We start from the raw sequence: 27,742 nt of genomic DNA on the forward strand, positions 1-27,742 counted from the left end.
TACAGAAAATCAATGGAACCGGAATGGACTCTGGTCACTGCTGCGGACACATTTCCTCTTTAGGATGGCAGAAGAGAGGATGCCGAGCTGGACGAGATGTTCATTCAAGGAACTGTGGTTTTTGACTCCCAATGCCAACGATCTTGCTGGCAAATACAGTCCCTGGTGAATAAGATCTCAGAGCTAGGGTGTTGTACCAGGGGGACATTAGGACCATTTGCGTCTGTTGTTTCACAGAATCTTGGTTAAAACCTTCGTTCTAGACACAGCGATTCAGATTGATGGGTTCACAATACACCACCAGGATAAGACTTTCAAAGGCAGGGGAGGAGGAGAGTGCTTCATGATCAACTCTTGGTGTACAAATGTGGCAGTGGTGTCCCAGTCCTGTTCACCACACTCGGAGCACCGTGCGATCAAACATCGTCCATCCTACCCGCTCTGGGAGATGATAGATGTTGCCTTCTTGTAACAGCACCTCCTCTAGATGTTACCAATGGCTGGGAGGGATGTGCCGGTGATTTATTCGGCAAAGTTACATGTATAAGAGCCCCCCCTCCCCTCCTTCCATTCCCCATTCTGGTTTCCCTCTTACACCTCTTTTCCTTAACTGCCCATCTCCTCCCACTGATTCCCTTCCTCCTTCCTTTTGTCCAATGGTCCACTCTCCTCTCCAATCAGATTCCTTCTTCTTTAGATCTTTACATCTTCCATCTTTCCCCTCCCAGCTTCTTAATTCATCCCCCTCCCTTGCCCCCCACTTTTCCTCTCATCTGGTCTCACCTATCACCCGCCCCTGCCCTCAAATTCTTATTCTGGCTTCTGCCCCCTTCCTTTCCAGTCCTGCTGAAGGGTCTTGACCTGAAATGTCAGCTGTTTATTCTCTCCATAGATGCTGCCTGAACTGCTGAGTTCCTCCAGCATTTTGTGTGTGTTGCTCTGGATTTCCAGCATCTGCAGAATCTCTTGAGTTAATGTATATATTTTTTGTGTTGTCTACAGCTACGTCCCTCGACACTCCTGCAAGCAAGTTTTTCTCTGCACCTGGACCTCACCGTACCTGTGCATGACAATAAACTCGACCTCATCATCTATCTTTGAAATTATATATTTAAAAATCTGCAGGTACAAAACAGTCCGCAGATTTCAAACAGACCTCAGCTCCTCACCAAGTAATAGGGAAGTACACAGAACTGTTGGACCGAAGATGGAGGGTTGAGTAATTTAATTTTCTTTTCTTTAGAGAGCCAGCATGGTATCAAGCCCTTCCAGCCAAACGAGGCCTTACCACCCAATTCCACCATGAGTCCAATTAACCCACTAACCCGTAGGTCTTTGGAACGAGGCCTCACCACCCAATTCTATCGCGAGTCCAGTTAACCCACTAACCCGTAGGTCTTTGGACTGTGGGAGGAGACTGGAGCACCCGGAGGAAACCCATGCGGTCACGGGGAGAATGTACAAACTCCTTACAGTCAGCGGCGGGTATTGAACCAACGTCACTGGTGCTGTAAGGCAAACGCGCTAACCGCTACTCCACCGTGCCACCCATTAATTGTCACCAAACTCCCAGAAGGGGTTTCTCACCATTTACCAAAATATCTCCATTCCAGAAAGCACTACCAAAAACATAACCAATCTCGTCTCCGTGGTCAGCCTTCACAAAATCAGGACGGCTCTTGCTAAGGATACTGGTCTTGTGCTGGAACTCGTACAGATAGACAGGACACCCTGCATCTGAGGAGGGAAGACAGAGGAAAATTAGAGTATTATTACAATCGCTCATTTCTCTCTGATACAGCAATCATGCCCTCAGGTCCTCCATTTTATTCTCCCGCGACTGCACATTTGCTAACCAGATGCTGGGTAGAGGTTAGATTAGTGAAGGAGAGATTCCCTCTGCTGTCAGCACAGAGTTTGTTTGTTCTCCCCTTCCCGGCATGCATTGCCTCCGGTGCTCTGATTTCCACCCTCATTCCACAGATGTACGGGTTACAAGACGGGAGGAGGAGAAGATGGCGGTGCAACGCAGCACGCGCAGCCTCTCCGGTGATGAATATCTGCAATCTGTCAAGTAGGGTGCCGTGCACAATTCTGATTTGATGGAGGCAGACGTGACAGCACGGAGGAACATCTGGTGAAACTTCTGAAATGCCTGCTTCACTGCCACTGCTACTGTGTGATCCGAAATCTCCGGAGGGGAAGGCCCCGAATCCTCGGCTTTGCCTGTTGCTTGGCAGCTGGGGTCGAGGTTGAAGTGCTCGGTGTCGCAGGGCTGGTCGGAGGCTTGAAGTTTTCGGACGGACTCAGAGTCGGACTGTGGTTGGGCGCTTCCAGGATGCTGCATCGGCAAGTTTGCACAGGGAGAGTTTCTCCCTTCTACCATCTGCGTGAGATGTTATGGCAATCGGGACTTTGAGACTTTTTTTTACCGTGCCCATGGTCTGCTCTTATCAAATTACGGTATTGCTTTGCACTGTTGTAACTATATGTTATAATTAAGTGGTTTTTGTCAGTTTTAGTCTTGGTCTGTCTTGTGTTTCTGTGATATCATACTGGAGGAACATTGTATCATTTTTTAATGCATGCATTTCTAAATGACAATAAACGAGGACTGAGTGTCCTCATAATCTAATAATCTAATCTAATTAGTCATATGTGTGTACTTGGACGGAGTGGACTTGTGGGCCGGAGGGGCCTGTTACTGTGCTGCATCTCAAAATAAAATGAAAATTAACCGCTCCCCCCCCCAGGAAGGGCTGGGAATGGGGACACTGAAACATGGTAAATAGGTAAGGCATCAGCCCCTTGGAAGAGCAGTTAGTACCGAGGGGTGCAGATTTACACTTGGTGGCAGTTGTGAATATGGACAGTACTCAATGAGTAGTGAGGTCCTGGAACTTTCTGCCCGAATGGGTGATGAAGGCAGGTAGAAACACTCCCCAGTGAAGGATCACTTGGAAAGCACACTCCAAAGACCACTGATTGACACCCTGGAAGTGGGATTTACCCAGTCAAAGTTCAAAGTAAATTTATTATCAAAGTCTCCATACACTACCCCAACATTAATTTCCTTGTGGGAATTCACAGTAGATTCAAAGAAATACAATAGAATCAATGAAAAGAGTGGAGGATCGGAAAACCAGAAGGGATCGGAAGATGTGACACAGAATTAGAAGATGTTGAATCCTTGTGGGTTGAGTTAAGAAACTGCAAGGGTAAAAGGACCCCGATTGCAGTTATATACAGGCCTCCCAACAGTGGCTGGGAGGTGGACCACAGATCAAAATAGGAAATAGATAAGGCATGTCAAAAGGGCAATGTTATGATAATCATGGGAGATTTTAACATGCAGGTTGATTGGAAAATCAGGTTGGTGATGGATCTCAAGAGAGTGAGTTTGATGAATGCCTAACAGATAGTTTTTAGAGCAGTTTGTTGTTGAGCCTACTAGGGGATCAGCTATACTGGATTGCGTGTTATGTATGAACCCGAGGCGATTAGGGAGCTTAGTATAAAATAATTCTTAGGAATCAGCGATCACAATATGATTGTGTTCAACTTGAAATTTGATAGGAAGAAAGTAAAATCTGTGATGTAGCAGTATTTCAGTGGAGTAAAGGAAATTACAGTGGAATGAGAGAGGAGTTGGCCAAAGTAAATTGTCATAGTCATACTTTATTGATCCCGGGGGAAATTGGTTTTCGTTACAGTTGCACCATAAATAATTAAATAGCAATAAAACCATAAATAATTAAATAGTAATATGTAATTTATGCCAGGAAGTAAGTTCAGGACCAGCCTATTGGCTCAGGGTGTCTGACCCTCCAAGGGAGGAGTTGTAAAGTTTGATGGCCACAGGCAGGAATGACTTCCTATGACACTCTGTGATTCATCTCGGTGGAATGAGTATCTGGCTGAATATACTCCTGTGCCTAACCAGTATATTATGTATTGGATGGGAGACATTGACCAAGATGGCATGCAACTTGGACAGCATCCTCTTTTCAGACACCACCGTCAGAGAGTCCAGTTCCATCCCCACAACATCACTGTCCTTACGAATGAGTTTGTTGATTCTGTTGGTGTCTGCTACCCTCAGCCTGCTGCCCCAGCACACAACAGCAAACATGATCGCACTGGCCACCACAGACTCGTAGAACATCCTCAGCATCATCTGGCAGATGTTAAAGGACCTCAGTCTCCTCAGGAAATAGAGATGGCTCTGACCCTTCTTGTAGACAGCCTCAGTGTTCTTTGATCAGTCCAGTTTATTGTCAATTCGTATCCCCAGGTATTTGTAATCCTCCACCATGTCCACACTGACCCCCTGGATGGAAATAGGGGTCACCAGTACCTTAGCTCTCCTCAGGTGAAATTGGAAGGAGCTGCTGGCAAGGATGTCAGCAGAGCAGCAATGGTATGTGTTTCTGGGAAGAATGAGGAAGGTGCAGGACATGTGTATTCCAAAAACGAAGGAATACTCAGAGAAACAAAGAAAACCTACAGCACAATACAGGCCCTTCGGCCCACAAAGCTGTGCCGAAAATGTCCTTACCTTAGAACGACCTAGGCTTACCCATAGCCCTCTATTTTCTAAGCTCCATGTACCTATCCAGGAGTCTCTCAAAAGACCCTATTGTTTCTGCCTCCACCACCGCCTCCAGCCGCCCATTCCACGCACTCACTACTCTCCGCGTAAAAAACTTACCCCTGACATCTCCTCTGTACCTACGTCCAGGGACCTTCAAACTATGCCTTCTCGTGCTAGCCATTTCAGCCCTGGGAAAAAGCCTCTGACTATCCACACGATCAACGCCTCTCATTGTCTTGTATACCTCTATCAGGTCACTTCTCATCCTCCGTTGCTCCAAGGAGAAAAGGCCGAGTTCACTCAACCTATTCTCATGAGGCATGCTCCCCAATCCAAGCAACATCCTTGTAAATCTCCTCTGCACTCTTTCTATGGTTTCCACATCCTTCCTGTAGTGAGGCGACCAGAATTGAGAACAGTACTCCAAGTGGGGTGCAACATTATCTCTCGGTTCTTAAACTCAATCCCACAATTGATGAAGGCCAATGCACCGTAAGCCTTCTTCACCACAGAGTCAACCTGCGTAGCAGCTTTGAGAGTCCTATGGACTCGGACCCAAAGATCCCTCTGATCCTTCACACTCTCAATAGTCTTTCCATTAATGCTAAATTCTGCCATCATATTTGAGCTTCAAAAATGAACCACCTCACACTTATCTGGGTTGAACTCCATTTGCCACTTCTCAGCCCAGTTTTGCATCCTATCAATGTCCTACTGTAACCTCTGACAGCCCTCCACACTATCTACAACATCCCCAACCTTTGTGTCATCAGCAAAGTTACTAACCCATCCCTCTGTTTCCTCATCCAGGTCATTTATAAAAATCACAAAGTGAAGGGATCCCAGAACAGATCCCTGAGGCACACCACTGGTCACCGGCCTCCATGCAGAATATGACCCGTCTACAACCACTCTTTGCCTTCTGTGGGCAAGCCGGTTCTGGATCCACAAAGCAATATCCCCTTGGATCCCATGCCCCCTTACTTTCTCAATAAGCCTTGCATGGGATTCCTCATCATATGCCTTGCTGAAATCCATATACACTATATCTACGGCTCTACCTTCATCAATGTGTGCAGTCACATCTTCAAAAAATTCAATCAGGCTTGTAAGGCACATCCTGCCTTTGACGAAGCCATGCTGACTATTCCTAATCATATTATGCCTCTCTGAATGTTCATAAATCCTGCCCCTTTGGATCTTCTCCATCAACTTACCAACCACTGAAATAAGACTCATTGGCCGATAATTGCCTGGGCTAACCCTACTCACCTTGCTTGAATAAGGGAACAACATCCACAACCCTCCAATCCTCTGGAACCTCTCCTGTCCTCATTGATGATGCAAAGATCATCACCGGAGGCTCAGCAATCTCCTCCCTCACATCCCACAGTAGCCTGGAGTACATCCCGTCTGGTCCCGGTGACTTATCCAACTTGATGCTTTCCAAAAGCTCCAGCACATCCTCTTCCTTAATATCTACATGCTCAAGCTTTTCAGTCCACTGCAAGTCATCCCTGCAATTGCCAAGATCCTTTTCCATAGTGAATACTGAAGCAAAGTACTCATTAAGTATCTCTGCCATTTCCGCCGGTTCCATACACACTTTTCCACTGTCACACTTAATTGGTCCTATTCTCTCATGTCTTATCCTTTTGCTCTTCACATACAAAATAGTGACAAAATGACAAAAGACAAAATAGTACAACTGCGGCTGACAAGGGTAGTCAAAGCTAATGTAAAAACCAAAGATAGGGCATACAACAAAGCAAAAATTATTGGGAAGATAGAGGACTGAGTAGTTTTTAAGTACCTACAGAGAACAACTAAAAGAACCATTAGAAGGGAAACGATGAAATATGAAAGCAAGCCAGCAAATAACATCAAAATGGATAGTAAAAGACTTTTCAAATATGTAAAAAATAAAAGAGAGATGAGAGTGGTATACAGGACCACTAGAAAATAAGGCCGAAGAAATAATAATGGAGCCAAGGAGAAGGCAGACGAACTAAATAAGTATTTTGCATAGGTCTTCACTGTGGAAGACACTGGTAGTATGCCTGATGTTGTAGTGTGTGAAGGAAGAGAAGTGGGTGCAGTTACTATTACAAGGGAGAAGGTGCTCAAAAAGCTGAAAGACCTAAGGGTACATAAGTCATCTGGACCAGATAAACTGTACCCTAGGGTTCTGAAAGAGGTAGTATTAGAGATTGTGGAAGCATCGGAAAAGATCTTTCAAAAATGTTAGAGTCAATTATTAAGGATAAGGTGATAGAGTACTTGGTGACACAGGACAAGGTAGTACAAAGTCAGCATGGTTTCTTTCAGGGAAATTCCTGCCTGACGAACCTGTTGGAATTCTTTGAGAATAAACTAGGATAGATAAAGGGGATGCAGAGGATGTTGTATATTTGGACTTTTAGAAGGCCTTTGACAAAGTGCCACACATGAGGTTGCTTACCAAGTTAAGAGCCCATGGTATTACAGGAAAGTTACTGACATGGTTAGAGCATTGGCTGATTGGTAGGAGGCAGTGAGTGGGAATAAAAGGATCCTTTTCTGGTTGGCTGCCAGTGACTAGTGGTGTTCCGCAGGGGTCGGTGTTGGGATCACTTCTTTTTATGCTGTACATAAATAATTTAGATGATGAAATAGATGGCTTTGTCGCCAAGTTTGCAGATGATATGAAGATTGGAGGAGGGGCAGATAGTGTTGACGAAACAGGTAGAATGCAGAAGGACCTAGACAGATTAGGAGAATGGGCAAAAAAGTGGCAAATGAAATACAATGTTGGAAAAAGTATGGTCATGCGCTTTGGTAGCAGAAATAAATGTGAGAACTATTTTCTAAACGGGACAAAATCCAAAAATCTGAGATGCAAAGGGATTTGGGGGTCCTTGTGCAGAACACCCTAAAGGTTAACTTGCAGGCTGAGTCGGCAGTGAGGAAGGCTAATGCAATGTTAACATTCATTTCAAGAGGTCCGGAATACAAGAGCAAGAATGTGATGCTGAGGCGTTATGAGACACTGGTGAGGCCTCATCTTGAGTATTGTGAACAGTTTTGGGCTCGTCATCTTAGAAGAGATGTGCTGGCATTGGAGAGGGTCCAGAGGAGGTTCACAAGGATGATTTCAGGAATGGAAGGATTATCACATGAGGAATGTTTGATGGCTCTGGGTTTGTACTCACGGGGTTTAGAAGGATGAGGGGGGATCTCATTGAAACATTTCAAACGTTAAAAGGACTTGACAGAGTCGATGTGGAATGGATGTTTCCCGTGGTGGGAGAGTCCAGAACAAGAGGGCACAGCCTCAGGATAGAGGGGTGCCCTTTCAAAGTAGAGATGCAGAGAAATTTCTTTAGCTAAAGGGTGGTGAATTTGTGGAATTTTTTGCCACATGCAGCTGTGGAGGCCAGGTCATTGGGAGTATTTAAGGCAGAGATTGATAGGTTCTTGATTGGACATGGCATCAAAGGTTACGGGGAGAAGGCCGGGGAATGGGGTTGGGGAGGAGAAAATAAAAACAGATCAGCCATGATTGAATGGTGGAGCAGACTCGATGGGCCAAATGACCGAATTCTGCTCCTGTGTTTTATGGTCTTAAAAATTTCACACAAACAAAGATGGACAAACAACCAATGTGCAAAAGAAAATAAGTGTGCAAATACAAAAACACAATAAATAATAAATATGAACATAATTACATAATATTGAGAACACGAGTTGTAGAGTCCTTGAAAGCACGTCCATAGGTTGTGGAATCAGTTCAGTGCCAGGATGAGTGAAGTTATCCCCTCTGGTTCAGGAGCCTGATGGTCGATTGGTAATATCTGTTCCTGAACACAAGTCCGTGTAGAGCTAGCAGGTGTGGGCTGAATGGCCATAAATATCCAAAATTCTAAGCAGCAATTAGCCTCTTTACTATGGACAGGAAAATGTCATAGTCATGGAGTTATACAGCAGAGAAACAGGCCCTTCTGCCCAACTAATCTGTGCTGACCAAGATGTCTACCTTATCTGGTCTCATTTGCCCGCATTTGGTCCCTGTCCCGCCAGTCTTTCAGGTCCATGTTGGCCTGACGTTTCGCTCTCTCCAAGAACGGTCTGGAAGATGTGTGCTCACGGGGAATGGCCCTGTGGATGATCTGGTTCCTCGCCGATTTTGTCAACTGAAGCGTCATGGGAGACTGAAACATCGAAACAACAGCAGCCCGTGTGTTTGTGAATCGCTGGCTGCTGTCAGAAGAAAGTCCCTGTACTTGAGCAACCCCTCTTTTTCTCTCTCGAGCTAACCCCTCTCTGCCTCACTGGAGAGAGAGAGCCTGGCTGAGATACCAGAGTGCTCAGTTACGGACTGCAGTTTTGATGAACTCTGGATCAAGGTCCCTTTGGAGGCTTTGGCTGTTTGCATGTCGGGGAAGTGGGGACGACCTGCTGAAGGGATTTGGCCTGAAACGCTGACTGTACTTCTTTCCATTGATGCTGCCTGGCCTGCTGAGTTCCTCCAGCATTCTCTGGGAGGGAGGAGGAGTTGATGTTTTTGCTGGTGTGTAGGGAGGGGGAGGAGGAGTTGATGCTTTTTCTGGTGTGTAGGGAGGGGGAGGGAGGAGTTGATGCTTTTGCTGGTGTGTAGGGAGGGGGAGGGAGGAGTTGATGCTTTTGCTGGTGTGTAGGGAGGGGGAGGGAGGAGTTGGTGTTTTGCTGGAGTGTAGGGAGGGGGAGGGAGGAGTTGATGGTTTTGCTGGTGTGTAGGGACGGTGAGGGAGGAGTTGATGCTTTTGCTGGTGTGTAGGGAGGGGGAGGGAGGAGTTGATGTTTTTGCTGGTGTGTAGGGAGCGGGAGGGAGGAGTTGATGCTTTTGCTGGTGTGTAGGGAAGGGGGACGGAGGAGTTGATGCTTTTGCTGGTGTGCAGGGAGGGGGAGGGAGGAGTTGATGGTTTTGCTGGTTTGTAGGGAGGGGGAGGGAGGAGTTGATGCTTTTGCTGGTGTGTAGGGAAGGGGACGGAGGAGTTGATGCTTTTGCTGGTGTGTAGCGAGGGGGAGGGAGGAGTTGATGCTTTTGCTGGTGTGTAGGGAGGGGGAGGGAGGAGTTGATGCTTTTGCTGGTGTGTAGGGAGGGGGAGAGAGGAGTTGATGTTTTTGCTGGTGTGTAGGGAGGGGGAGGGAGGAGTTGATGCTTTTGCTGGTGTGTAGGGAGGGGGAGGAAGGAGTTGATGTTTTTGCTGGTGTGTAGGGAGGGGGAGAGAGGAGTTGATGTTTTTGCTGGTGTGTAGGGAGGGGGAGGGAGGAGTTGATGCTTTTGCTGGTGTGTAGGGAGGGGGAGGAAGGAGTTGATGTTTTTGCTGGTGTGTAGGGAGGGGGAGGGAGGAGTTGATGTATTTGTGGTTTGTAGGGAGGGGGAGGGAGGAGTTGATGCTTTTGCTGGTGTGTAGGGAGGGGGAGGGAGGAGTTGATGGTTTTGCTGGTGTGTAGGGAGGGGTAGGGAGGAGTTGATGCTTTTGCTGGTGTGTAGGGAGGGGAAGGGAGGAGTTCATGTTTTTGCTGGTGTGTAGGGAGGGGGAGGGAGGAGTTGATGCTTTTGCTGGTGTGTAGGGAAGGGGACGGAGGAGTTGATGCTTTTGCTGGTGTGTAGGGAGGGGGAGGGAGGAGTTGATGGTTTTGCTGGTGTGTAGGGAGGGGGAGGGAGGAGTTGATGCTTTTGCTGGTGTGTAGGGAGGGGGAGGGAGGAGTTGATGCTTTTGCTGGTGTGTTGGGAGGGGGAGGGAGGAGTTGATGCTTTTGCTGGTGTGTAGGGAGGGGGAGGGAGGAGTTGATGCTTTTGCTGGTGTGCAGGGAGGGGGAGGGAGGAGTTGATGCTTTTGCTGGTGTGTAGGGAGGGGGAGGGAGGAGTTGATGCTTTTGCTGGTGTGTAGGGAGGGGGAGGGAGGAGTTGATGTTTTTGCTGGTGTGTAGGGAGGGGGAAGGAGGAGTTGATGCTTTTGCTGGTGTGTAGGGAAGGGGACGGAGGAGTTGATGTTTTTGCTGGTGTGCAGGGAGGGGGAGGGAGGAGTTGATGGTTTTGCTGGTTTGTAGGGAGGGGGAGGGAGGAGTTGATGCTTTTGCTGGTGTGCAGGGAGGAGGAGGGAGGAGTTGATGGTTTTGCTGGTGTGTAGGGCGGGGGAGGGAGCAGTTCATGTTTTTGCTGGTGTGCAGGGAGGGGGAGGGAGGAGTTGATGCTTTTGCTGGTGTGTAGGGAGGGGGAGGGAGGAGTTGATGCTTTTGCTGGTGTGTAGGGAGGGGGAGGGAGGAGTTGATGTTTTTGCTGGTGTGTAGGGAGGGGGAGGGAGGAGTTGATGCTTTTGCTGGTGTGTGGGGGGGGGGAGGGAGGAGTTGATGTTTTTGCTGGTGTGCAGGGAGGGGGAGGGAGGAGTTGATGGTTTTGCTGGTTTGTAGGGAGGGGGAGGGAGGAGTTGATGCTTTTGCTGGTGTGTAGGGAGGGGGAGGGAGGAGTTGATGGTTTTGCTGGTGTGTAGGGAGGGGGAGGGAGGAGTTGATGCTTTTGCTGGTGTGTAGGGAGGGGGAGGGAGGAGGAGTTGATGATGCTTTTGCTGGTGTGTTTTGCTGGTGTGTAGGGAGGGGGAGGGAGGGGAGGAGTTGATGGTTTTGCTGGTGTGTAGGGAGGAGGGAGGTGATGTTTGCTGTGTGTAGGGGGAGGGAGCAGTTGATGGTTTTGCTGGTGTGTAGGGAGGGGGAGGGAGGAGTTGCTGGTGTGTAGGGAGGGAGGGAGGAGTTGATGCTTTTGCTGGTGTGTAGGGAGGGGGAGGGAGGAGTTGATGTTTTTGCTGGTGTGTAGGGAGGGGGAGGGAGGAGTTGATGCTTTTGCTGGTGTGTAGGGAAGGGGACGGAGGAGTTGATGTTTTTGCTGGTGTGCAGGGAGGGGGAGGGAGGAGTTGATGGTTTTGCTGGTGTGTAGGGAGGGGGAGGGAGGAGTTGATGCTTTTGCTGGTGTGTAGGGAGGGGGAGGGAGGAGTTGATGGTTTTGCTGGTGTGTAGGGAGGGGGAGGGAGCAGTTGATGTTTTTGCTGGTGTGCAGGGAGGGGGAGGGAGGAGTTGATGCTTTTGCTGGTGTGTAGGGAGGGGGAGGGAGGAGTTGATGTTTTTGCTGGTGTGTAGGGAGGGGGAGGGAGGAGTTGATGGTTTTGCTGGTGTGTAGGGAGGGGGAGGGAGGAGTTGATGCTTTTGCTGGTGTGTAGGGAGGGGGAGGGAGGAGTTGATGCTTTTGCTGGTGTGTAGGGAGGGGGAGGGAGGAGTTGATGGTTTTGCTGGTGTGTAGGGAGGGGGAGGGAGGAGTTGATGCTTTTGCTGGTGTGTAGGGAGGGGGAGGGAGGAGTTGATGGTTTTGCTGGTGTGTAGGGAGGGGGAGGGAGGAGTTGATGGTTTTGCTGGTGTGTAGGGACGGGGAGGGAGGAGTTGATGCTTTTGCTGGTGTGTAGGGAGGGGGAGGGAGGAGTTGATGCTTTTGCTGGTGTGTAGGGAAGGGGGACGGAGGAGTTGATGCTTTTGCTGGTGTGTAGGGAGGGGGAGGGAGGAGTTGATGCTTTTGCTGGTGTGTAGGGAGGGGGAGGGAGGAGTTGATGTTTTTGCTGGTGTGTAGGGAGGGGGAGGGAGGAGTTGATGCTTTTGCTGGTGTGTAGGGAGGGGGAGGGAGGAGTTGATGTTTTTGCTGGTGTGTAGGGAGGGGGAGGGAGGAGTTGATGCTTTTGCTGGTGTGTAGGGAAGGGGAGGGAGGAGTTGATGCTTTTGCTGGTGTGTAGGGAGGGGGAGGGAGGAGTTGATGGTTTTGCTGGTGTGTAGGGAGGGGGAGGGAGGAGTTGATGCTTTTGCTGGTGTGTAGGGAGGGGGAGGGAGGAGTTGATGGTTTTGCTGGTGTGTAGGGAGGGGGAAGGAGGAGTTGATGCTTTTGCTGGTGTGTAGGGAGGGGGAGGGAGGAGTTGATGTTTTTGCTGGTGTGTAGCGAGGGGGAGGGAGGAGTTGATGCTTTTGCTGGGGTGTAGGGAAGGGGATGGAGGAGTTGATGCTTTTACTGGTGTGTAGGGATGGGGAGGGAGGAGTTGATGCTTTTGCTGGTGTGTAGGGAGGGGGAGGGAGGAGTTGATGCTTTTGCTGGTGTGTAGGGAGGGGGAGGGAGGAGTTGATGTTTTAGCTGGTGTGTAGGGAGCGGGAGGGAGGAGTTGATGCTTTTGCTGGTGTGTAGGGAAGGGGGACGGAGGAGTTGATGCTTTTGCTGGTGTGTAGGGAGGGGGAGGGAGGAGTCGTTGCTTTTGCCGGTGTGTAGGGAGGGGGAGGGAGGATTTGATGTTTTTGCTGGTGTGTAGGGAGGGGGAGGGAGGAGTTGATGCTTTTGCTGGTGTGTAGGGAAGGGGACGGAGGAGTTGATGCTTTTGCTGGTGTGTAGGGAGGGGGACGGAGGAGTTGATGCTTTTGCTGGTGTGTAGGGAGGGGGAGGGAGGAGTTGATGTTTTTGCTGGTGTGTAGGGAGGGGGAGGGAGGAGTTGATGCTTTTGCTGGTGTGTAGGGACGGGGAGGGAGGAGTTGATGTTTTTGCTGGTGTGTAGGGAGGGGGAGGGACGAGTTGATGCTTTTGCTGGTGTGTAGGGAGGGGGAGGGAGGAGTTGATGTTTTTGCTGGTGTGTAGGGAGGGGGAGGGAGGAGTTGATGTTTTTGCTGGTGTGTAGGGAGGGGAGGGAGGAGTTGATGCTTTTGCTGGTGTGTTGGGAGGGGGAGGGAGGAGTTGTTTGTTTTGCTGTTGTGTAGGGAGGGGGAGGGAGGAGTTGATGTTTTTGCTGGGGTGTAGGGAGGGGGAGGGAGGAGTTGATGCTTTTGCTGGTGTGTAGGGAGGGGGAGGGAGGAGTTGATGCTTTTTCTGGTGTGTAGGGAGGGGGAGGGAGGAGTTGATGCTTTTTCTGGTGTGTAGTGAGGGGGAGGGAGGAGTTGATGCTTTTGCTGGTGTGTAGGGAGGGGGAGCGAGGAGTTGATGCTTTTGCTGGTGTGTAGGTAGGGGGAGGGAGGAATTGATGCTTTTGCTGGTGTGCAGGGAGGGGTAGGGAGGAGTTGATGATTTCTCTGGTGTGTAGGGGGGGAGGGAGGAGTTGATGCTTTTTCTGGTGTGTAGGGAGGGGGAGGAGGAGTTGATGGTTTTGCTGGTGTGTAGGGAGGGGGAGGGAGGAGTTGATGCTTTTGCTGGTGTGTAGGGAGGGGGAGGGAGGAGTTGGTGGTTTTGCTGGAGTGTAGGGAGGGGGAGGGAGGAGTTGATGGTTTTGCTGGTGTGTAGGGACGGTGAGGGAGGAGTTGATGCTTTTGCTGGTGTGTAGGGAGGGGGAGGGAGGAGTTGATGTTTTTGCTGGTGTGTAGGGAGCGGGAGGGAGGAGTTGATGCTTTTGCTGGTGTGTAGGGAAGGGGGACGGAGGAGTTGATGCTTTTGCTGGTGTGTAGGGAGGGGGAGGGAGGAGTTGATGCTTTTGCTGGTGTGCAGGGAGGGGGAGGGAGGAGTTGATGTTTTTGATGGTGTGTAGGGAGGGGGAGGGAGGAGTTGATGCTTTTGCTGGTGTGTAGGGAGGGGGAGGGAGCAGTTGATGTTTTTGCTGGTGTGCAGGGAGGGGGAGGGAGGAGTTGATGGTTTTGCTGGTTTGTAGGGAGGGGGAGGGAGGAGTTGATGCTTTTGCTGGTGTGTAGGGAGGGGGAGGGAGGAGTTGATGGTTTTGCTGGTGTGTAGGGAGGGGGAGGGAGGAGTTGATGCTTTTGCTGGTGTGTAGGGAGGGGGAGGGAGGAGTTGATGGTTTTGCTGGTGTGTAGGGAGGGGTAGGGAGGAGTAAAATGCTTTTCCTGGTGTGTAGGGAGGGGGAGGGAGGAGTTGATGGTTTTGCTGGTGTGTAGGGAAGGGTAGGGAGGAGTTGATGCTTTTGCTTGTGTGTAGGGAGGGGGAGGGAGGAGTTGATGTTTTTGCTGGTGTGTAGGGACGGGGAGGGAGGAGCTGATGCTTTTGCTGGTGTGCAGGGAAGGGGACGGAGGATTTGATGCTTTTGCTGGTGTGTAGGGAGGGGGAGGGAGGAGTTGATGGTTTTGCTTGTGTGTAGGGAGGGGGAGGGAGGAGTTGATGGTTTTGCTGGTGTGTAGGGAGGGGGAGGGAGGAGTTGATGCTTTTGCTGGTGTGTAGGGAGGGGGAGGGAGGAGTTGACGTTTTTGCTGGTGTATAGCGAGGGGGAGGGAGGAGTTGATGCTTTTGCTGGTGTGTAGGGAAGGGGATGGAGGAGTTGATGCTTTTGCTGGTGTGTAGGGAGGGGGAGGGAGGAGTTGATGCTTTTTCTGGTGTGTAGGGAGGGGGAGGGAGGAGTTGATGCTTTTTCTGGTGTGTAGGGATGGGGAGGAAGGAGTTGATGCTTTTGCTGGTGTGTAGGGAGGGGGAGGGAGGAGTTGATGCTTTTGCTGGTGTGTAGGGAGGGGGAGGGAGGAGTTGATGCTTTTGTTGGTGTGCAGGGAGGGGGAGGGAGGATTTGATGTTTTTGCTGGTGTGTAGGGAGGGGGAGGGAGGAGTTGATGCTTTTGCTGGTGTGTAGGGAAGGGGACGGAGGAGTTGATGCTTTTGCTGGTGTGTAGGGAGGGGGACGGATGAGTTGATGCATTTGCTGGTGTGTAGGGAGGGGGAGGGAGGAGTTGATGCTTTTGCTGGTGTGTAGGGAGGGGGAGGGAGGAGTTGTTTGTTTTGCTGTTGTGTAGGGAGGTGGAGGGAGGAGTTGATGTTGTTGCTGGTGTGTAGGGAGGGGGAGGGAGGAGTTGATGCTTTTGCTGGTGTGTAGGGAAGGGGAGGGAGGAGTTGATGTTTTTGCTGATGTGTAGGGAGGGGGAGGGAGGAGTTGATGTTTTTGCTGGTGTGTAGCGAGGGGGAGGGAGGAGTTGATGCTTTTGCTGGTGTGTAGGGAAGGGTTTGGAGGAGTTGATGCTTTTGCTGGTGTGTAGGGAGGGGGAGGGAGGAGTTGATGCTTTTTCTGGTGTATAGGGAGGGGGAGGGAGGAGTTGATGCTTTTTCTGGTGTGTAGGGAGGGGGAGGGAGGAGTTGATGTTTTTGCTGGTGTTTAGGGAGGGGGAGGGAGGAGTTGATGTTTTTGCTGGTGTGTAGGGAGGGGGAGTGAGGAGTTGATGCTTTTGCTGGTGTGTAGGAAGGGGGAGGGAGGAGTTGATGTTTTTGCTGGTGTGTAGGGAGGGGGAGGGAGGAGTTGATGCTTTTTCTGGTGTGTAGGGGGGGAGGGAGGAGTTGATGCTTTTTCTGGTGTGTAGGGAGGGGGAGGAGGAGTTGATGCTTTTGCTGGTGTGTAGGGAGGGGGAGGGAGGAGTTGATGCTTTTGCTGGTGTGTAGGGAGGGGGAGGGAGGAGTTGGTCGTTTTGCTGGAGTGTAGGGAGGGGGAGGGAGGAGTTGATGGTTTTGCTGGTGTGTAGGGACGGTGAGGGAGGAGTTGATGCTTTTGCTGGTGTGTAGGGAGGGGGAGGGAGGAGTTGATGTTTTTGCTGGTGTGTAGGGAGGGGGAGGGAGGAGTTGACGCTTTTGCTGGTGTGTAGGGAGGGGGAGGGAGCAGTTCATGCTTTTGCTGGTGTGCAGGGAGGGGGAGGGAGGAGTTGATGGTTTTGCTGGTTTGTAGGGAGGGGGAGGGAGGAGTTGATGCTTTTGCTGGTGTGTAGGGAGGGGGAGGGAGGAGTTGATGGTTTTGCTGGTGTGTAGCGAGGCGGAGGGAGGAGTTGATGCTTTTGCTGGTGTGTAGGGAGGGGGAGGGAGGAGTTGATGGTTTTGCTGCTGTGTAGGGAGGGGTAGGGAGGAGTTGATGCTTTTGCTGGTGTGTAGGGAGGGGGAGGGAGGAGTTGATGGTTTTGTTGGTGTGTAGGGAAGGGTAGGGAGGAGTTGATGCTTTTGCTGGTGTGTAGGGAGGTGGAGGGAGGAGTTGATGTTTTTGCTGGTGTGTATGGACGGGGAGGGAGGAGTTGATGCTTTTGCTGGTGTGTAGGGAAGGGGACGGAGGAGTTGATGCTTTTGCTGGTGTGCAGGGAGGGGGAGGGAGGAGTTGATGGTTTTGCTGGTGTGTGGGGAGGGAGGAGTTGATGGTTTTGCTGGTGTGTAGGGAGAGGGAGGGAGGAGTTGATGCTTTTGCTGGTGTGTAGGGAGGGGGAGGGAGGAGTTGATGTTTTTGCTGGTGTATAGCGAGGGGGAGGGAGGAGTTGATGCTTTTGCTGTTGTGTAGGGAAGGGGATGGAGGAGTTGATGCTTTTGCTGGTGTGTAGGGAGGGGGAGGGAGGAGTTGATGCTTTTTCTGGTGTGTAGGGAGGGGGAGGGAGGAGTTGATGCTTTTTCTGGTGTGTAGGGATGGGGAGGAAGGAGATGATGCTTTTGCTGGTGTGTAGGGAGGGGGAGGGAGGAGTTGATGCTTTTGCTGGTGTGTAGGGAGGGGGAGGGAGGAGTTGATGGTTTTGCTGGTGTGTAGGGAGGGGGAGGGAGCAGTTGATGGTTTTGCTGGTGTGTAGGGAGGGGGAGGGAGGAGTTGATGCTTTTGCTGGTGTGTAGGGAGGGGGAGGGAGGAGTTGATGTTTTTCCTGGTGTGTAGGGAGCGGGAGGGAGGAGTTGATGCTTTTGCTGGTGTGTAGGGAAGTGGGACGGAGGAGTTGATGCTTTTGCTGGTGTATAGGGAGGGGGAGGGAGGAGTTGATGCTTTTGCTGGTGTGTAGGGATGGGGAGGGAGGAGTTGATGCTTTTGCTGGGGTGTAGGGAGGGGGAGGGAGGAGTTGATGCTTTTGCTGGGGTGTAGGGAAGGGGATGGAGGAGTTGAAGCTTTTACTGGTGTGTAGGGAGGGGGAGGGAGGAGTTGATGCTTTTTCTGGTGTGTAGGGAGGGGGAGGGAGGAGTTGATGCTTTTGCCGGTGTGTAGGGAAGGGGACGGAGGAGTTGATGCTTTTGCCGGTGTGTAGGGAGGGGGACGGAGGAGTTGATGCTTTTGCTGGTGTGTAGGGAGGGGGAGGGAGGAGTTGATGTTTTTGCTGGTGTGTAGGGAGGGGGAGGGAGGAGTTGATGCTTTTGCTGGTGTGTAGGGAGGAGGAGGGAGGAGTTGATGCTTTTGCTGGTGTGTAGGGAGGGGGAGGGAGGAGTTGATGCTTTTTCTGGTGTGTAGGGAGGGGGAGGGAGGAGTTGATGCTTTTGCTGGTGTGTAGGGAGGGGGAGGGAGGAGTTGATGCTTTTGCTGGTGTGTAGGGAGGGGGAGGGAGGAGTTGATGTTTTTGCTGGTGTGTAGGGAGGGGGAGGGAGGAGTTGATGCTTTTGCTGGTGTGTAGGGAGGGGGAGGGAGGAGTTGATGTTTTTGCTGGTGTGTAGGGAGGGGGAGGGAGGAGTTGATGTTTTTGTTGGTGTGTAGCGAGGGGGAGGGAGGAATTGATGCCTTTGCTGGTGTGTAGGGAAGGGGATGGAGGAGTTGATGCTTTTGCTGGTGTGTAGGGAGGGGGAGGGAGGAGTTGATGCTTTTTCTCATGTGTAGGGAGGGGGAGGGAGGAGTTGATGGTTTTGCTTGTGTGTAGGGAGGGGGAGGGAGGAGTTGATGGTTTTGCTGGTGTGTAGGGAGGGGGAGGGAGGAGTTGATGCTTTTGCTGGTGTGTAGGGAGGGGGAGGGAGGAGTTGACGTTTTTGCTGGTGTATAGCGAGGGGGAGGGAGGAGTTGATGCTTTTGCTGGTGTGCAGGGAAGGGGAGGGAGGAGTTGTTTGTTTTGCTGTTGTGTAGGGAGGGGGAGGGAGGAGTTGATGTTTTTGCTGGGGTGTAGGGAGGGGGAGGGAGGAGTTGATGCTTTTGCTGGTGTGTCGGGAGGGGGAGGGAGGAGTTGATGCTTTTTCTGGTGTGTAGGGAGGGGGAGGGAGGAGTTGATGCTTTTTCTGGTGTGTAGTGAGGGGGAGGGAGGAGTTGATGCTTTTGCTGGTGTGTAGGGAGGGGGAGCGAGGAGTTGATGCTTTTGCTGGTGTGTAGGTAGGGGGAGGGAGGAATTGATGCTTTTGCTGGTGTGCAGGGAGGGGTAGGGAGGAGTTGATGATTTCTCTGGTGTGTAGGGGGGAGGGAGGAGTTGATGCTTTTTCTGGTGTGTAGCGAGGGGGAGGAGGAGTTGATGCTTTTGCTGGTGTGTAGGGAGGGGGAGGGAGGAGTTGATGCTTTTGCTGGTGTGTAGGGAGGGGGAGGGAGGAGTTGGTGTTTAGCTGGAGTGTAGGGAGGGGGCGGGAGGAGTTGATGGTTTTGCTGGTGTGTAGGGACGGTGAGGGAGGAGTTGATGCTTTTGCTGGTGTGTAGGGAGGGGGAGGGAGGAGTTGATGTTTTTGCTGGTGTGTAGGGAGCGGGAGGGAGGAGTTGATGCTTTTGCTGGTGTGTAGGGAAGGGGGACGGAGGAGTTGATGCTTTTGCTGGTGTGTAGGGAGGGGGAGGGAGGAGTTGATGCTTTTGCTGGTGTGCAGGGAGGGTGAGGGAGGAGTTGATGTTTTTGATGGTGTGTAGGGAGGGGGAGGGAGGAGTTGATGCTTTTGCTGGTGTGTAGGGAGGGGGAGGGAGCAGTTGATGTTTTTGCTGGTGTGCAGGGAGGGGGAGGGAGGAGTTGATGGTTTTGCTGGTTTGTAGGGAGGGGGAGGGAGGAGTTGATGCTTTTGCTGGTGTGTAGGGAGGGGGAGGGAGGAGTTGATGGTTTTGCTGGTGTGTAGGGAGGGGGAGGGAGGAGTTGATGCTTTTGCTGGTGTGTAGGGAGGGGGAGGGAGGAGTTGATGGTTTTGCTGGTGTGTAGGGAGGGGTAGGGAGGAGTAAAATGCTTTTCCTGGTGTGTAGGGAGGGGGAGGGAGGAGTTGATGGTTTTGCTGGTGTGTAGGGAAGGGTAGGGAGGAGTTGATGCTTTTGCTGGTGTGTAGGGAGGGGGAGGGAGGAGTTGATGTTTTTGCTGGTGTGTAGGGACGGGGAGGGAGGAGTTGATGCTTTTGCTGGTGTGCAGGGAAGGGGACGGAGGATTTGATGCTTTTGCTGGTGTGTAGGGAGGGGGAGGGAGGAGTTGATGGTTTTGCTTGTGTGTAGGGAGGGGGAGGGAGGAGTTGATGGTTTTGCTGGTGTGTAGGGAGGGGGAGGGAGGAGTTGATGCTTTTGCTGGTGTGTAGGGAGGGGGAGGGAGGAGTTGACGTTTTTGAGCGAGGGGGAGGGAGGAGTTGATGCTTTTGCTGGTGTGTAGGGAAGGGGATGGAGGAGTTGATGCTTTTGCTGGTGTGTAGGGAGGGGGAGGGAGGAGTTGATGCTTTTTCTGGTGTGTAGGGAGGGGGAGGGAGGAGTTGATGCTTTTTCTGGTGTGTAGGGATGGGGAGGAAGGAGTTGATGTTTTGCTGGTGTGTAGGGAGGGGGAGGGAGGAGTTGATGCTTTTGCTGGTGTGTAGGGAGGGGGAGGGAGGAGTTGATGGTTTTGCTGGTGTGTAGGGAAGGGTAGGGAGGAGTTGATGCTATTGCTGGTGTGTAGGGAGGTGGAGGGAGGAGTTGATGTTTTTGCTGGTGTGTAGGGACGGGGAGGGAGGAGTTGATGCTTTTGCTGGTGTGTAGGGAAGGGGACGGAGGAGTTGATGCTTTTGCTGGTGTGCAGGGAGGGGGAGGGAGGAGTTGATGGTTTTGCTGGTGTGTAGGGAGGGGGAGGGAGGAGTTGATGGTTTTGCTGGTGTGTAGGGAGGGGGAGGGAGGAGTTGATGCTTTTGATGTTGTGTAGGGAGGGGGAGGGAGGAGTTGATGTTTTTCCTGGTGTATAGCGAGGGGGAGGGAGGAGTTGTTGCTTTTGCTGTTGTGTAGGGAAGGGGATGGAGGAGTTGATGCTTTTGCTGGTGTGCAGGGAGGGGGAGGGAGGAGTTGATGCTTTTTCTGGTGTGTAGGGCGGGGGAGGGAGGAGTTGATGCTTTTTCTGGTGTGTAGGGATGGGGAGGAAGGAGTTGATGCTTTTGCTGGTGTGTAGGGAGGGGGAGGGAGGAGTTGATGCTTTTGCTGGTGTGTAGGGAGGGGGAGGGAGGAGTTGATGGTTTTGCTGGTGTGTAGGGAGGGGGAGGGAGGAGTTGATGGTTTTGCTGGTGTGTAGGGAGGGGGAGGGAGGAGTTGATGCTTTTGCTGGTGTGTAGGGAGGGGGAGGGAGGAGTTGATGTTTTTGCTGGTGTGTAGGGAGCGGGAGGGAGGAGTTGATGCTTTTGCTGGTGTGTAGGGAAGGGGGACGGAGGAGTTGATGCTTTTGCTGGTGTGTAGGGAGGGGGAGGGAGGAGTTGATGCTTTTGCTGGTGTGCAGGAATGGGGAGGGAGGAGTTGATGCTTTTGCTGGGTGTAGGGAGGGGGAGGGAGGAGTTGATGTGTGAGGGGGGGAGTTGAGTTTTCTGGTGTGTAGGGAGGGGAGGGAGGAGTTGATGTTTTCTGGTGTGAGGGAGGGGAGGGAGGAGTTGATGTTTTGCTGGTGTGTAGGGAGGGGGAGGGAGGAGTTGATGTTTTGCTGGTGTGTAGGGAGGGGAGGGAGGAGTTGATGTTTCTGGTTGTAGGGGGGGAGGGGAGTTGATGTTTCTGGTGTGTAGGGAGGGGAGGAGGAGTTGATGCTTTTGCTGGTGTGTAGGGAGGTGGAGGGAGGAGTTGATGCTTTTGCTGGTGTGTAGGGAGGGGGAGGGAGGAGTTGATGTTTTTGCTGGTGTGTAGGGAGCGGGAGGGAGGAGTTGATGCTTTTGCTGGTGTGTAGGGAAGGGGGACGGAGGAGTTGATGTTTTTGCTGGTGTGTAGGGAGGGGGAGGGAGGAGTTGATGCTTTTGCTGGTGTGTAGGGAAGGGGATGGAGGAGTTGATGCTTTTGCTGGTGTGTAGGGAGGGGGAGGGAGGAGTTGATGCTTTTTCTGGTGTGTAGGGAGGGGGACGGAGGAGTTGATGCTTTTGCTGGTGTGTAGGGAGGGGAGGGAGGAGTTGATGCTTTTGCTGGTGTGTAGGGAGGGGGAGGGAGGAGTTGATGCTTTTGCTGGTGTGTAGGGAGGGGGAGGGAGGAGTTGATGGTTTTGCTGGTGTGTAGGGAGGGGGAGGGAGGAGTTGATGCTTTTGCTGGTGTGTAGGGAGGGGGAGGGAGGAGTTGATGCTTTTGCTGGTGTGTAGGGAGGGGGAGGGAGGAGTTGATGCTTTTGCTGGTGTGTAGGGAGGGGGAGGGAGGAGTTGATGCTTTTGCTGGTGTGTAGGGAGGGGGAGGAGGAGTTGATGCTTTTGCTGGTGTGTAGGGAGGGGGAGGGAGGAGTTGATGCTTTTGCTGGTGTGTAGGGAGGGGAGGGAGGAGTTGATGCTTTTGCTGGGTGTAGGGAGGGGGAGGGAGGAGTTGATGCTTTTGCTGGGGTGCAGGGAAGGGGATGGAGGAGTTGAAGCTTTTACTGGTGTGTAGGGAGGGGGAGGGAGGAGTTGATCCTTTTCTGGTGTGCAGGGATGGGGAGGGAGGAGTTGATGCTTTTGCTGGTGTGTAGGGAGGGGGAGGGAGGAGTTGATGCTTTTGCTGGTGTGTAGGGAGGGGGAGGGAGGAGTTGATGCTTTTTCTGGTCTGTAGGGAGGGGGAGGGAGGAGTTGATCCTTTTCTGGTGTGCAGGGATGGGGAGGGAGGAGTTGATGCTTTTGCTGGTGTGTAGGGAGGGGGAGGGAGGAGTTGATGCTTTTGCTGGTGTGTAGGGAGGGGGAGGGAGGAGTTGATGTTTTTGCTGGTGTGTAGGGAGCGGGAGGGAGGAGTTGATGCTTTTTCTGGTGTGTAGGGAAGGGGGACGGAGGAGTTGATGCTTTTGCTGGTGTGTAGGGAGGGGGAGGGAGGAGTTGATGCTTTTGCTGGTGTGTAGGGAGGGGGAGGGAGGATTTGATATTTTTGCTGGTGTGTAGGGAGGGGGAGGGAGGAGTTGATGCTTTTGCTGGTGTGTAGGGAAGGGGACGGAGGAGTTGATGCTTTTGCTGGTGTGTAGGGAGGGGGACGGAGGAGTTGATGCTTTTGCTGGTGTGTAGGGAGGGGGAGGGAGGAGTTGATGTTTTTGCTGGTGTGTAGGGAGGGGGAGGGAGGAGTTGATGCTTTTGCTGGTGTGTAGGGAGGAGGAGGGAGGAGTTGATGCTTTTGCTGGTGTGTAGGGAGGGGGAGGGAGGAGTTGATGCTTTTGCTGGTGTGTAGGGAGGGGGAGAGAGGAGTTGATGCTTTTGCTGGTGTGTAGGGAGGGGGAGGGAGGAGTTGATGCTTTTGCTGTTGTGTAGGGAGGGGGAGGGAGGAGTTGATGTTTTTGCTGGTGTGTAGGGAGGGGGAGGGAGGAGTTGATGCTTTTGCTGGTGTGTAGGGAGGGGGAGGGAGGAGTTGATGTTTTTGCTGGTGGTAGGGAGGGGGAGGGAGGAGTTGATGTTTTTGGTGTGTAGGGAGCAGGAGGAAGGAGTTGATGCTTTTGCTGGTGCGTAGGGAAGGGGGACGGAGGAGTTGATGCTTTTGCTGGTGTGTAGGGAGGGGGAGGGAGGAGTTGATGCTTTTGCTGGTGTGTAGGGAGGGGGAGGGAGGAGTTGATGTTTTTGATGGTGTGTAGGGAGCGGGAGGGAGGAGTTGATGCTTTTGCTGGTGTGTAGGGAGGGGGAGGGGCAGTTCATGTTTTTGCTGGTGTGCAGGGAGGGGGAGGGAGGAGTTGATGGTTTTGCTGGCTTGTAGGGAGGGGGAGAGAGGAGTTGATGCTTTTGCTGGTGTGTAGGGAGGGGGAGGGAGGAGTTGATGGTTTTGCTGGTGTGTAGGGAGGGGGAGGGAGGAGTTGATGCTTTTGCTGGTGTGTAGGGAGGGGGAGGGAGGAGTTGATGTTTTTGCTGGTGTGTAGCGAGGGGGAGGGAGGAGTTGATGCTTTTGCTGGGGTGTAGGGAAGGGGATGGAGGAGTTGATGCTTTTGCTGGTGTGTAGGGAGGGGGAGGGAGGAGTTGATGCTTTTTCTGGTGTGTAGGGAGGGGGAGGGAGGAGTTGATCCTTTTCTGGTGTGTAGGGATGGGGAGGGAGGAGTTGATGCTTTTGCTGGTGTGTAGGGAAGGGGACGAAGGAGTTGATGCTTTTGCTGGTGTGTAGGGAGGGGGACGGAGGAGTTGATGCTTTTGCTGGTGTGTAGGGAGGGGGAGGGAGGAGTTGATGCTTTTGCTGGTGTGTAGGGAGGGGGAGGGAGGAGTTGATGTTTTTGCTGGTGTGTAGGGAGGGGGAGGGAGGAGTTGATGTTTTTGCTGGTGTGTAGGGAGGGGGAGGGAGGAGTTGATGCTTTTGCTGGTGTGTAGGGAGGGGGAGGGAGGAGTTGTTTGTTTTGCTGTTGTGTAGGGAGGGGGAGGGAGGAGTTGATGTTTTTGCTGGTGTGTAGGGAGGGGGAGGGAGGAGTTGATGCTTTTTCTGGTGTGTAGGGAGGGGGAGGGAGGAATTGATGCTTTTTCTGGTGTGTATGGAGGGGGAGGGAGGAGTTGATGTTTTTGCTGGTGTGTAGGGAGGGGGAGGGAGGAGTTGATGTTTTTGCTGGTGTGTAGGGAGGGGGAGGGAGGAGTTGATGCTTTTGCTGGTGTGTAGGGAGGGGGAGGGAGGAGTTGATGCTTTTGCTGGTGTTTAGGGAGGGGGTGGGAGGAGTTGATGCTTTTGCTGGTGTGTAGGGAGGGGGAGGGAGCAGTTGCTGTTTTTGCTGGTGTGCAGGGAGGGGGAGGGAGGAGTTGATGGTTTTGCTGGTTTGTAGGGAGGGGGAGGGAGGAGTTGATGCTTTTGCTGGTGTGTAGGGAGGGGGAGGGAGGAGTTGATGCTTTTGCTGGTGTGTAGGGAGGGAGGAGTTGATGGTTTTGCTGGTGTGTAGGGAGGGGGAGGGAGGAGTTGATGCTTTTGCTGGTGTGTAGGGAGGGGGAGGGAGCAGTTGATGTTTTTGCTGGTGTGCAGGGAGGGGGAGGGAGGAGTTGATGCTTTTGCTGGTGTGTAGGGAGGGGGAGGGAGGAGTTGATGTTTTTGCTGGTGTGTAGGGACGAGGAGGGAGGAGTTGATGCTTTTGCTGGTGTGTAGGGAAGGGGACGGAGGAGTTGATGCTTTTCCTGGTGTGTAGGGAGGGGGAGGGAGGAGTTGATGGTTTTGCTGGTGTGTAGGGAGGGGGAGGGAGGAGTTGATGGTTTTGCTGGTGTGTAGGGAGGGGGAGGGAGGAGTTGATGCTTTTGCTGGTGTGTAGGGAGGGGGAGGGAGGAGTTGATGATTTTGCTGGTGTATAGCGAGGGGGAGAGAGGAGTTGATGCTTTTGCTGGTGTGTAGGGAAGGGGATGGAGGAGTTGATGCTTTTGCTGGTGTGTAGGGAGGGGGAGGGAGGAGTTGATGCTTTTTCTGGTGTGTAGGGAGGGGGAGGGAGGAGTTGATGCTTTTTCTGGTGTGTAGGGATGGGGAGGAAGGAGTTGATGCTTTTGCTGGTGTGTAGGGAGGGGGAGGGAGGAGTTGATGTTTTTGCTGGTGTGTAGGGAGCGGGAGGGAGGAGTTGATGCTTTTGCTGGTGTGTAGGGAAGGGGGACGGAGGAGTTGATGCTTTTGCTGGTGTGTAGGGAGGGGGAGGGAGGAGTTGATGCTTTTGCTGGTGTGTAGGGAGGGGGAGGGAGGATTTGATATTTTTGCTGGTGTGTAGGGAGGGGGAGGGAGGAGTTGATGCTTTTGCTGGTGTGTAGGGAAGGGGACGGAGGAGTTGATGCTTTTTCTGGTGTGTAGGGAGTGGGAGGGAGGAGTTGATCCTTTTCTGGTGTGTAGGGATGGGGAGGGAGGAGTTGATGCTTTTGCTGGTGTGTAGGGAAGGGGACGAAGGAGTTGATGCTTTTGCTGGGGTGTAGGGAGGGGGACGGAGGAGTTGATGCTTTTGCTGGTGTGTAGGGAGGGGGAGGGAGGAGTTGATGTTTTTGCTGGTGTGTAGGGAGGGGGAGGGAGGAGTTGATGCTTTTGCTGGTGTGTAGGGACGGGGAGGGAGGAGTTGATGCTTTTTCTGGTGTGTAGGGAGGGGTAGGGAGGAGTTGATGTTTTTGCTGGTGTGTAGGGAGGGGGAGGGAGGAGTTGATGATTTTGCTGGTGTGTAGGGAGGGGGAGGGAGGAGTTGATGCTTTTGCTGGTGTGTAGGGAGGGGGAGGGAGGAGTTGATGCTTTTGCTGGTGTGTAGGGAGGGGGAGGGAGGAGTTGATGCTTTTGCTGGTGTGTAGGGAGGGTGGAGTTGATGGTTTTGCTGGTGTGTAGGGAGGGGGAGGGAGGAGTTGATGCTTTTGCTGGTGTGTAGGGAGGGGGAGGGAGGAGTTGATGTTTTTGCTGGTGTGCAGGGAGGGGGAGGGAGGAGTTGATGGTTTTGCTGGTGTGTAGGGAGGGGGAGGGAGGAGTTGATGCTTTTGCTGGTGTGTAGGGAGGGGGAGGGAGGAGTTGATGGTTTTGCTGGTGTGTAGGGAGGGGGAGGGAGGAGTTGATGCTTTTGCTGGTGTGTAGGGAGGGGGACGAAGGAGTTGATGCTTTTGCTGGGGTGTAGGGAGGGGGACGGAGGAGTTGATGCTTTTGCTGGTGTGTAGGGAGGGGGAGGGAGGAGTTGATGTTTTTGCTGGTGTGTAGGGAGGGGGAGGGAGGAGTTGATGCTTTTGCTGGTGTGTAGGGACGGGGAGGGAGGAGTTGATGCTTTTTCTGGTGTGTAGGGAGGGGGAGGGAGGAGTTGATGTTTTTGCTGGTGTGTAGGGAGGGGGAGGGAGGAGTTGATGCTTTTTCTGGTGTGTAGGGAGGGGGAGGGAGGAATTGATGCTGTTTCTGGTGTGTATGGAGGGGGAGGGAGGAGTTGATGTTTTTGCTGGTGTGTAGGGAGGGGGAGGGAGGAGTTGATGTTTTTGCTGGTGTGTTGGGTGGGGGTGGGAGGAGTTGATGCTTTTGCTGGTGTGTAGGGAGGGGGAGGGAGCAGTTGATGTTTTTGCTGGTGTGCAGGGAGGGGGAGGGAGGAGTTGATGGTTTTGCTGGTTTGTAGGGAGGGGGAGGGAGGAGTTGATGCTTTTGCTGGTGTGTAGGGAGGGGGAGGGAGGAGTTGATGCTTTTGCTGGTGTGTAGGGAGGGGGAGGGAGGAGTTGATGCTTTTGCTGGTGTGTAGGGAGGGAGGAGTTGATGGTTTTGCTGGTGTGTAGGGAGGGGGAGGGAGGAGTTGATGCTTTTGCTGGTGTGTAGGGAGGGGGAGGGAGCAGTTGATGGTTTTGCTGGTGTGCAGGGAGGGGGAGGGAGGAGTTGATGGTTTTGCTGGTTTGTAGGGAGGGGGAGGGAGGAGTTGATGCTTTTGCTGGTGTGTAGGGAGGGGGAGGGAGGAGTTGATGGTTTTGCTGGTGTGTAGGGAGGGGGAGGGAGGAGTTGATGCTTTTGCTGGTGTGTAGGGAGGGGGAGGGAGGAGTTGATGTTTTTGCTGGTGTGTAGGGAGGGGGAGGGAGGAGTTGATGCTTTTGCTGGTGTGTAGGGAAGGGGAGGGAGGAGTTGATGCTTTTGCTGGTGTGTAGGGAGGGGGAGGGAGGAGTTGATGCTTTTGCTGGTGTGTAGGGAGGGGAGGGAGGAGTTGATGGTTTTGCTGGTGTGTAGGGAGGGGGAGGGAGGAGTTGATGCTTTTGCTGGTGTGTAGGGAGGGGGAGGAGGAGTTGATGCTTTTGCTGGTGTGTAGGGAGGGGGAGGGAGGAGTTGATGTTTTGCTGGTGTGTAGGGAAGGGGAGGGAGGAGTTGATGTTTTGCTGGTGTGTAGGGAGGGGGAGGGAGGAGTTGATGCTTTTGCTGGTGTGTAGGGAGGGGGAGGGAGGAGTTGATGTTTTGCTGGTGTGTAGGGAGGGGGAGGGAGGAGTTGATGCTTTTGCTGGTGTGTAGGGAAGGGGAGGGAGGAGTTGATGCTTTTGCTGGTGTGTAGGGAGGGGGAGGGAGGAGTTGATGCTTTTGCTGGTGTGTAGGGAGGGGGAGGGAGGAGTTGATGCTTTTTCTGGTGTGTAGGGATGGGGAGGAGAGGAGTTGATGCTTTTGCTGGTGTGTAGGGAGGGGGAGGGAGGAGTTGATGTTTTTGCTGGTGTGTAGGGAGCGGGAGGGAGGAGTTGATGCTTTTGCTGGTGTGTAGGGAAGGGGG

The 27,742-nt window shown here is 52.6% G+C and overlaps 1 protein-coding gene across 3 annotated transcripts in view; it reads right to left on the reverse strand.

The window, feature by feature from the left end:
- The window catches only part of LOC134356353 (fatty acyl-CoA hydrolase precursor, medium chain-like), a 124,746-nt gene that overhangs the window by 9,400 nt on the left and 87,604 nt on the right, over positions 1 to 27,742 (reverse strand). For all 3 annotated transcript variants that reach the window (XM_063067251.1, XM_063067250.1, XM_063067249.1), the window contains exon 11: positions 1,588 to 1,737. In XM_063067251.1, coding sequence (XP_062923321.1) covers positions 1,588 to 1,737 — 150 coding nt within the window. The remainder of the gene's footprint in view (positions 1 to 1,587; positions 1,738 to 27,742) is intronic.

This window comes from Mobula hypostoma, chromosome 14, assembly GCF_963921235.1.
Source record: "Mobula hypostoma chromosome 14, sMobHyp1.1, whole genome shotgun sequence".
NCBI lineage: Eukaryota > Metazoa > Chordata > Chondrichthyes > Myliobatiformes > Myliobatidae > Mobula > Mobula hypostoma.